The following is a 10,876-nucleotide window of genomic DNA, read 5'->3' as shown; positions in this document are numbered from 1 at the left end:
TAATAGTTTTCATCCATAGCAACATTTAGCCTCATAATTGCATGTTAGGTAACTTTCGGACTCGTGCGCTTCGTATATGTGAAAACAGCTAATTAACCCATCATTCCGGGCACAATTTTGTTTTTGGAACGAAGTACTAGATTAATAAATTTAAAATTGGAAACCCGAAATTTCAACACAAGCCAGTGAAATTCATGTAGCAGTAATTCTATACTCTTTGTTAACCCTTTTTATTAGTTATTAGAAAGACATCCGGTTTATTAATTTTATAAATATAATTTATTAACTAAATTTGCGCGTAATCTCGCAACGTCGCAACCTTGCATGGCAACAGCGGATTTCTTGAAGTGCAGCGACATTCTATGGCAGCGAACAATGTGTATCCACATAACCTGTAATAAGTTTTTGTTCGGTGCAGAAACAACCATGGAAAACATTATATGGAGAATATCTCATTTTGCATACGAGTATTTCGCTGAAAAAGAAAATTCTGTGAAATCAACATTTTGGGCTACATAGTCGTTGTTAAAGTCAACTCTGTTAATATAAAACAGCATAGATATAATCTAAGTACACCAAGTTCTCAAGCAAAAAATATAGGTTATGTTTCCCAGAAATCAAATATATTTACAAGAGAAAACTTACGAAAATTTTTAACAGAGGCCCGTGATTAATGTACCTAATGTCAAAGGTAATCTCAAAGAAGGTCAATCACATTGTCTATAAAACATAATGTTTTAGGTATATTTTTTATTCGAAGTTGTAGGAGTATGCGGAATGGAAGAATTTGAACAATTTTCTTGTATCTACATAACCTATAATAAGCTTTTATTATTATTACAGAACAGATTATTAGCTTACATGCCCATTTTAAATGAAAGTATGAAGCATACCTCTTATTTTTCGGCACTTTTAATATTTTTGCTTGCAGAAAGATCTGTAGCAATTGCAAAATAGAGATGGATAGCAATAATAACAAGCAGTTTACATGCATTCGACCGAACTTGCAAAAACTGGCAGATAATATATCAAATTTATTACCTAAAAACTCAGCCACAGTTTATGAAAAGCGGTATGAATTTTTTTTTTACGCAGAAACAACCATGCAAAATATATGGAGAACACCTCATTGCATACGAGTATTTCGCTGAAAAAGCAAATTCTGTGAAATCTTTAACACTTTGGGCTGCATAGTCGTAGTTAAAGTCAACTCTGTTAATAAAAAACAGCATAGATATATCTAAGTACACCAAGTTTTCAAGCAAAAAATATAGGTTACATTGCCAAGAAATCAAATATATTTACAAGAGAAGACTTACCAAAATTTTTAACAGAAGCCCGTGATTAAATGTACCCGATGTTAAAGGTGATCTCAAACAAGGTCAATCACATTGTCTATAAATCATTATGTTTTAGGTTTATTTTTTATTAGAAGTTGTAGGAGCATGTGGAATGGATAAATTGAAAAATAATGACGGCATTCAAGACAAAAACGATACGCTAATAATTAAAATTCCAACGTCTAAAACTGGCAAAGCACGAGAATTTACAAATATGTGTAAAAATATTTATCCAATTGAAATATAGTAAAAATACCTAATTTTAAGACTGCACCATACACCAGACAAATCATTATTTATACATTACATTTGGATAGTGAATGCAGCAGCTGCTGCATTGTACAAATATACCTGCAAACACACTGTAACAAATTATGCAGACACCTCTTTTGACTAAAAGATATATATTTAACTTTATCCATACGTTGTCAACTTTGTTAATAATTGCAATCTCTAACTTCATAATAAATATGAATAATCTACTTTGGTGTTTTATAGTAGTATTAAATGTTCATAGAATATAATTGCACTTACTACGAAGTAAGCTTTCCTAGTTTTAAGTTGTTTTCTTTTCTCTTTGATTATCTTAATTTCTTCAGCCTCTATGTGGCTGTTTTAATTCCAAAAAATTATTTCTGAATAAACTGATTCATACCACTTTTTCTTTCTTTTACTCGAAAACAGTTTAAACTATAACTCCAAATATTTACCTACTTTAAAACGTGTCAAGCATTCGCTTGTTGTAAATGATGCAACCATAAATACAAATTTGAACACTGATATGACAGGTTTGAGGCTAGGATGTGGTTTTCATATTCTCCCATTACTTGTTGCCTAAATCTGGCGCGAGGCCAAAAGTTATTATTGACGTATATATATATATATATAATCAAAAACCTACAATACCCGAAGGTGTTAGATATTTACATCATATTATTCATGGACATGTCCTTCGTACACCACGTTTCTCCACTTTTTCTTATCTTTTGCGAGCATCCTGGCTTCCGCCCACCCTACTCCTTTCTGCTGCAGAGTTTTCCCAATATTTTCATTCCACGTTACGGTCGGTCTTCCTCTTGGTCTTTTGTGCTGAACTCTAGATTCTCATACACTTTTTACTGGAGTCTCTCTGTCCATTCTGATTAGGTGTCCATACCACCGTAGTTGGTTCCTTTCTATTTTATTCACGATCGGTTCTATATCTAATTCTTTCCTCACTTCTACATTTCTGATTCTATCCATTTTTGTTATACCCATTACTCGTCGCAGAAATTTCATTTCCATACTTTGTATTTGGCTTATTATTTTCTTTGTTACGATCCAACTTTCACTTCCAAATATAAGTATTGGTGTAAAAACAGCTCGGTACACGCTCATCTTCACTTTCCTTGATATTTCCCTCTTTCCTATGAATGTATTTTTAATACTGTGGTACAATCTTGCTGCACTTTCGATTCTCGCCTTGATTTCCACCTCCTGATTGCCATTGCTGCTCAGCAGTACTCCTAAATACTTAAAAGTTTCCTCTTGTTTTATAGCTTTTCCATCTATTTGTACGCTAATGTCATGACTAGCTTTTCCCATTACCATGACCCTAGTCTTTTCTACATTTATTTTCAATTTTCTGTCCATTAATGCTCTGTTCCAAATCTCAACGTTCTTCTGTAGATCCTGCTCCGTTTCCGCGAAGATCGCCAGATCATCTGCGAAAGCACATTGCTTGATCCATACAGGTTTTAAACATCTATGCCCTACGTACAGCTTGCTCGTCTTATTACCCGTTTTTTTATGATGTCGTCCATAACTAAGTTAAATAACAAGGGGCTTAGAACCCCTCCTTGTCTTAGTCCTTCTTTCACTACAAACTCTCTTGATTCCATGTTATCGGTCCTCACATAGTTTCTAGTTGTTCTATATAGGCTCATAATTGCTTGTCTCAATTTTGTACTTATATTTCTCTTTACCATACTTTCGTTGATTGCGGACCTTGGCACCCTGTCAAAAGCCTTTTCTATATCGATAAATGCTGCATATATATTTTACTTGTTATTTTCGCCCTTTCCGTAAGTTGTTTAATTGTAAAGATATGGTCCTGGATGCTTCTTCCTTTCCGGAATCCACTCTGCGATTGATCAAGTTGTGGTTCAATTATCCTTCTTATCCGCTGTTCCAAAATTCGCTCATATCTTATTGCGTTGCATTTGATGGTTTAGAAGTTATTCGCTGCTTTAATTGCAACCGTTTCGGTCACTCCTCTCGGTTGTGCAAGGAAAAAATAAGTTGTCCAAAATGCAGCGGAGAGCACAATATTGCAACCTGTACAGCAGAAAATTATAAATGTGTAAATTGCATACGCCAAGGTATTAAAGATAACCAAAATTATTTGGGTGAACAAAACAATACTCAAGCTGATGTTAAGCATGCTGTATGGGATTACAACTGTCCAGTATATAAAGCTGCCTTAGACAAACTTAAATCTGATATATTCTCAGCATAGCAATTGCCAAGAAAACCTCGGGCAAGCGCAGTTGGGGTTCCCTTAAGCAAAATAACTGAACTCTCAATAATGTATACTAACATCGCATCATTATTAGCTAAATTAGACTCATTCATTTTATACATTCAAGACAAAAATCCAGCAGTCGTCTTATTAACTGAAACATGGTTAGATCCCATAATCCCCGACTCTGTAATTGGGCTTAATGATTTCAATCTGTATCGAACCGATCGTACGACTCGTGGGGGAGGAGTAGGTATATTTTTAAATAAAGCTCTTTTCACAGATTTTTCAATAAAAAGTTCTAGCAAAAACTTTGGTAATATAGAGGTGGTTAGCGTTAACTGTACAAGTAGACACATAAACTTATCATTAGTGTGTATATACAGACCCCCTAGTAGCAATATTATAGATGATCAATTGCTTTTTGACGAAATTAAGTCACTCTCCAGTCTTCACTCAAACTTATTAATTTTTGGAGATTTCAATTTTCCCAAAATTTCGTGGCCAAATATTCTGATATCAGATAATGATGGTTCTGAGGGACTATTTAAGGATATGTTGCTTACAACTAACTTAGCGCAACTCGTAACATTCCCTACCCGTTTTCGTATTGGTCACACTCCTTCTTTATTAGACCTGATTTTAACCAGTGATCAAAATCTTCTAAGTAAAATCGAGCAAAATCCGCCAATTGGGGTCTCCGACCATTGCGTTATAGAAGCCTCTATTCAATACTTCATACCCTCAGTTGAAAAATACTGCATTAAAGAATTTTCTAAAATAAATTTCGATAATATGAAGTTTGACTTGGCTAGTAAAAATTGGGACTTTCTTTATGCAACTGGCAGTTGTGGTGATGCTTGGGACATCTTTGCTACCACCATATCTGATGCTATGGCCAAAAATACTGTTAAAACTAAAATCAGATTTAATCGTAAGAAGCCATGGATTACGCAACCATTTATCAGACGTGCCAATGTAAAAAAAAGATTATGGGCTAGATACAAAGCCACCGGCACTCAAGCGGATTATGATCAACATCGGAATTTCTCGAACATACTTAAGCAAGACCTTAAAAAGGCCAAACAGAATTATGAAACAAAATTAGTAACTAGTGGGCCAAAAGCAGTCTTCAAGTATGTCCGAAGTAAATTGTCAACCAAAGTCTCGGTTCCGATTGTAGCAGACAAACATAACAAACTTGCCACAAGTGAAACAGAAACCGCAAACTTGTTGGCAGATTTCTTTGAAAGTGTTTTCACTTCCGAACCCGTCGGTAGCCTACCTTCTTATCAAAGACCCGTGACACAATTACTTTCTGATATTAGCTTTTCTGAGGACGTTGTCTTAGGAGAATTGGAAAAACTGTCTGAAAATTGCTGTCCAGGTCCTGATGGCATTTCGGCGCTTGTACTCAAACGGTGTGCTATAGACTTAGCGGGACCCTTATCCTACATTATGTCCTGTTCATTTAAAACCTCAACTCTCCCTTCTAGTTGGCGTCAGGCACTAATAACCCCAGTATTCAAAAAGGGAGACAAAACTAAACCAGAAAATTATAGACCGATAAGCCTCACTTCTATATGTTGCAAGATTATGGAAAGAATAATAAGAAAACATCTTCATCTGTTTTGTGAACAAATCAATATTATTTCTCCAAATCAACATGGGTTTTTACCTAGAAGGTCAACTGTTACTTGTTTGCTTCACTGTATCAATAATTGGACATTGTCATTAGAGCGAAATATTCCGATCGACGTTATATACCTTGATTTTGAAAAAGCTTTTGATCGCGTTCCTCATCGTCGTTTATTGTACAAACTGGAAATAGCTGGTATTCGGGGTCTTTTGTTACGGTGGATAGAGGCCTTTCTTAAAAATCGATGTTTTTCAGTCAAAGTCGGTTCACTCTATTCTACTAAGCGCACAGTCCTATCGGGCGTACCACAGGGATCCGTACTAGGTCCGATTCTTTTTCTTTTATACATATCAGACCTCTTAGCTTTGATAAAGTCTTCCCATTCTTTTTACGCTGATGATGGCAGGTTGTATGGAAATCCACTAGAGAATTCGCAGGCGATTCAAGATGATCTTCAAACCATACACAAATGGACTTGTGACTGGTTAATGCCGTTAAACAACAGCAAATGTTTTGTCCTCCGGTTGGGGAAAAATAATCCAAATACAAATTATACAATTGAAAACCATTCCTTGAAGACGGTTCGTGAAATAAACGACCTGGGTGTCTTAATTGACAAAGAACTCGTATTTTCTGAACATGTTGCATACGTTGTGAAAAGAGCTAATATTAAAACTTATCTATTCCAGAAAATTTTTACTAATCCAAACGGGGACCTAATGAAAAAACTCTTTGTCTCGTATGTTCGGCCCATTATCGAATATGCCAGTGTGATATGGTCACCATATCTTATTAAGGATAAACAGTTATTAGAAAAAGTTCAAAGACGCTACACCAAAACTGTGGTAAACTTAAAGAACAAGTCGTACGAAAACAGATTAACAGAATTAAAGCTACCATCCTTAGAAAAACGTCGTATAGTAAATGATCTTGTCTGCACCTATAACATACTGTCAAATAAATTCAGTATTAATTTAAATAATATATTTGTTATGGCTAACACATCTCGACTACGTGGACATACATCGAAACTGTTTCATGAGGAATATAAAACAAGGTGGCGTCAAAACTTTTTAACCAACAGGGTGTTCCATTTATGGAATAATTTAGATGAACAAATTGTTAACTCGAGAACTGTTAATTCATTTAAAAAAGGTTTAAATATTCATCTGAATGATGTGTTATAGAATATTGCATTATCTATCATCCACCCGAACACTTCTTAACGAAGAAATAGTAGTAAACTGAAAATAGCTGCTATAATGTGTTCCCTCTGACGAGCATAATAGGTTACCTCTGCTCGGTAAAGATAATAATAATAATAATAATAATATAATTTACACGCCACGCTGAGTAATGTAATACCTCGATAGTTTGTGCCCTGAGTCTTGTCTCCTTTCTTGAAGATTGGTATTATCACTCCAACTTCCCAATCTTTCGGGATTGTGTTTTCATTCATTGCTTTGTTGAATACATCTGTGAGCAATATCAACCCATTTCTGCCCAGATTTTTCAGCATTTCTCCCGTAATCTGGTCATATCCTGCAGCTTTACCTTTTTTCAACATCTTTATTGCCATCTCCGTCTCATTAATCTCTATTTTTGCTTCTTGTCCCCATTCTTTATCGTCTCCCACCACGTCGACGGACCTGTCAGTTTCGTCGCTGCTCAGTAGTTTCTCGAAATACTTTTTCCAAGTTTCCATAATCTCTTCTTCCTTTTTCAGCAAAATACCCTCTGCGTTTCTTATCTGTTTAATTGTTTCTTCTTTCTTGTTTGTTCTTAAACTCTTCAGAATTCTGTAGAAGAGCTTTTGGTTAGTATGATAATCCTGTTCCATTTTATTTCCAAAGTCTACCCAAGACTTTTCTTTTGCCTTCTTTATTACTTCTTTTACTTTGTTCCTTTGTTCTTTATATTTATTATAATTTCCATTTGTTTTCCATTGCAGGTACTCTCTCCACCTCCTCTTCTTGATTTTCACTTCGTTCTTAATTTCTTCGTTCCACCAATGAGTTTGTTTCCTTTTTGGGTTTTCCTTTGTTGTTCCGCATGATCGTACCACACCCTTACACATCGCCTCCTTCAATACTGCCCATGTTTGTTGACAATTCAACCTTTCAGTATCGGTTTCTTATATCATTTCTTCTATTATATTTCTATAGTCTCGTGCTACTTCAGGATTATTCAATTTGTATGTTCTTAATTTTACTTTTGGTGCTTTCTTTGGTGAATTAGGTTTTTCTCCAGCTCTGTCTTTAGTATAACCAATGCTCGTGTTCGCTTGGACTAAAAAGTGATCACTATTAATTTCAGGCCCTCTTTTCACTCTTACATCCTGTATTACGTGTCTAAAGTTTCTATTAATTAAAACATAATCTATGATAGATTTTTCATTTCTACTTTCAAGTACTCTAGTATATTTATGAATTTCCTTATGCTGGAAGAACGTGTTCATTACAAGCAGGTTATTTTGGGTGCAAAATTCGATTATCCTTCTTCCATTTTTATTTCTTATATTTTCTCCGTGTTTTCCTATTACATTTTCGGCATCATTAAGCCTTCGTCCTACTCTACCATTAAGGTCCCCTAGTATAATCGTTCTGTCTTTTGCATTATCCACTATTTCCGTTACTTCTGCCCAGAATTCATCCTTTACTGCAGCTCTATCATCTTCGTTAGGTCCATAAATAATTATTATATTAATCTCTTGCTTCTTATCCGTCTCAATCTCCAACTTAAGAATTCTTTCCGAATAAAACTCCCATTTTTTTACAAATTCCACTATGTTTCTTTCTATTAGGCATCCCACTCCCGCTTGTGCCCGTTCTTCTACTTTAACTCCGCTTAGAATCAGGAGATGCCCATCTCTTTGTTCCATACTTGTACGACCTTTTTTCTTGGTTTCCGTTATTGCCAGAATATTCAAACCCAGTTTTTCAAATTCATCCAAAAGTTCTTCTTCTTTCCCGTTCAAACCTCTAATGTTCCAAGTTCCCATTTTCCAGCCTTTTCTATGTATTTTTCCGTTAGCCAATCTCGTATCCTTTATCCTTGCCGGGTTCGTTACCTTATGCCATTTTGTCCTATTTTGCGCTAGTTTTTTGAGACCTCTTCTAATGTTTCTGTGTGTTTATTCCATCTATAAGTCTTGCCTTCAATAGTTAATTTACTATAACCTAACTTGACTTGCTTCCCCTTATTTCTTTCCTCTTTAGCAATTTCTCTTATTTTCTTATTTACATCTCTTTCTTCCGGTGTCCAATCATCATTTATATATATTCTATCGCCTCCTTCATTCTTCAATTTTTTCTTATTTTGCATAACCTTTAGCTTATCTTCTTTTTTACCCAGTTCGACTAAACAAATTTTAGGGCCTAATTGGTAAGCATTTTTAACTGCAACTTCCCCCTCGACAATTCTTCCTAAAAATTTTTCCATATTTGCTGCTAGTGGCTTGTCAGTTCCTATTTCTCCTTTCCACCCACTAACAACGATATTGTTTTTTCTATTATCTCTGTCGAGCTTTTCTACCCTTTCTTTAACTTTCTCTAGCTCTTGTTTTAATTTGAGATTATCCTCTTTAATTTTCTCATTTTCGACTTTCAACCCTCTCAACTCTAGCTTGTACTCATGATTTTCTTTCCTTATTTCTTTTATATCAGTAGTTATTTGCATCATCATTTCCATTATCTTTTCCAATTTATCACCATCTGTTGGTTTCTCTTTTTTGCCTGGTGTTCTGGCAGTTTTCGCACTCCTACTAAAGATGTTATTCTCTTGATCAGCCATTCTTTTCCTTCCCTTTTCGTCGGTGCTATTCTCGTCGGTATCGGACATTTTATGCGCCGCCACTGACTTACGGTTTCTATCTTATCAGTTCGCTTTTTCGCTATTTCGCTATCACTGCCTACTCCCCGCTCCGCACTGTTCCCCGGGTCGACCCCTCGTAGGTTACAGCTCGGTTTTCCTAACCTAGACAGTGTTTGTTTACGTACCAATTTATCCGAATTTTGTTATGTACATGCACTGCGGTCTTTGTATTATCACTTTTTAATTACACTTTCACACTTGAAAACTCAATATTTCCCACTAAATTGGGTTTAATATTGGAGAATGTTTCTCTCTGCTTCACTTCAGATGCGCACGCTGACCTAGTCCTCGTTCCATAATGCGTCGTCAGGCAATTCTTACTGATGATCTGGGAAAATTAGTAATCGCTGCAGCTTCAACTGGGGTTGTAAATGGCATGTCTTCCAGAACTTGAACGACCGCATGATTTTCTCCAACCCTAGTGATGCGACATATCTTGACGGCGATCAAGTTGCTCGCCTTTTCTCCATTTTTTTTATTAGATAACTAACACTAGTCCACGGTATGCCCAAAAGTGTAGCGACACGCCTCTGCGACATCTTCTCTTGGAAAAGACTGTCCACGAAAAAAATTGGCCATTCAAAGAAAATTATAAAATATTTATTTATGAAACTTTCGACCTAACATTATAACGTAAGGATAATCTTAACATAATCTATAACATATTGTAACCAATTTGATTCAAACAAATCTATAACCAAAAAAAACTTTAACTTTGTTTCCTATACTTGTCATCATATCTTGTGCATACTTTAAATGAACGTTATTTGATGATTTGCTCCATTTTTTTCAAAACCAGTAATTCTCTTAGCTCTATCTCTTGTTTTTCTTAGTTCCGGTTTTACATGGGACCAATATTTTTCAATGGGCCTTAACTTGGGGCCGTTAGGTGGATTACTGCTTGAGACAACAAAAGAGATTCCCTCACTCCACAACTCGCTTTGCTTGGTGTGCTGTGGCTAGATCGGGCTAGAAAAGAGTAGGAACATGATCTTTTAGAAGTGGCAATAACCTTTTTTTCAAGCATTCCTCCAAATAAATTTCTTTTGGCCACATCTCTCACAGAGTCATTGGGATTTCGCATGAAGGACCGTAACACTTTTTTTTCCATGATTTTACATGCAGCACCAGATTTTCTGCCTAAACCTGGTTTGCGATCAATGGTTAAGCGTTGACTGAAGTTATCCAAAACATTTGCCACCGTCGACTTTGAAATTTCCAAGGAATTTGCAATCTGTTCTAAAAGACATTTCTGGGTTCTCATTCGTCTTGCACAGAATTTTTTGACGAAGCAAATAATGTTTCGGATTCATTTTCTAAAACAAAAATAATACACAATAGTGGTTATGATGTTAGAAACTGTCAAAAACAAAATGTCATTTAAGCAAAGCCTACTATGTTTTACATTATTTATTAAAAAATAACGCTTCGTTTTAAGTGGCCAATTTTTTTCGTGGACTAAAAATCCGCCAATATAGCCTATGATATTTTGATCGTAAAGATTGTCTTTAGATACTGTATCAT

General features: G+C 35.5%; 2 protein-coding genes and 1 long non-coding RNA gene across 3 annotated transcripts; 1 reads left to right on the top strand and 2 right to left on the bottom strand.

Annotated features, from left to right (window-relative positions):
• Positions 1–258: 258 nt before the first annotated feature.
• Positions 259–1,493, top strand: LOC135135031 (uncharacterized). The gene is made up of 4 exons (XR_010281428.1): positions 259–691; positions 742–880; positions 932–1,072; positions 1,417–1,493. It is a non-coding gene; the product is annotated as an uncharacterized LOC135135031 (long non-coding RNA).
• A 5,208-nt stretch (positions 1,494–6,701) lies between these two features.
• Positions 6,702–7,556, bottom strand: LOC135135595 (uncharacterized). The gene has a single exon (XM_064064690.1). The coding sequence runs from the start codon at positions 7,554–7,556 to the stop codon at positions 6,702–6,704; it is 855 nt and encodes a 284-aa protein (XP_063920760.1).
• Positions 7,557–7,613: 57 nt separating this feature from the next.
• On the bottom strand, positions 7,614–8,480 carry LOC135135594 (uncharacterized). The gene has a single exon (XM_064064689.1). It carries the CDS (start codon positions 8,478–8,480, stop codon positions 7,614–7,616), a length of 867 nt encoding a protein of 288 aa, XP_063920759.1.
• Between the last annotated feature and the right edge of the window lie 2,396 nt (positions 8,481–10,876).

The sequence above is a fragment of the Zophobas morio genome, unplaced genomic scaffold (assembly GCF_036711695.1).
Source record: "Zophobas morio isolate AGI-343-1 ecotype UQ-CSIRO unplaced genomic scaffold, CSIRO_AGI_Zmor_V1 ptg000024l, whole genome shotgun sequence".
NCBI lineage: Eukaryota > Metazoa > Arthropoda > Insecta > Coleoptera > Tenebrionidae > Zophobas > Zophobas morio.
This window is presented reverse-complemented; position numbering and strand designations above follow the sequence as displayed.

What these genes read in the sequence shown, in the direction of transcription:
- LOC135135594 (XM_064064689.1), bottom strand. Translation starts at nt 8,480, where the DNA reads ATGGGAACTTGGAACATTAGAGGTTTGAACGGGAAAGAAGAAGAACTT.
- LOC135135595 (XM_064064690.1), bottom strand. Translation starts at nt 7,556, where the DNA reads ATGTGTAAGGGTGTGGTACGATCATGCGGAACAACAAAGGAAAACCCA.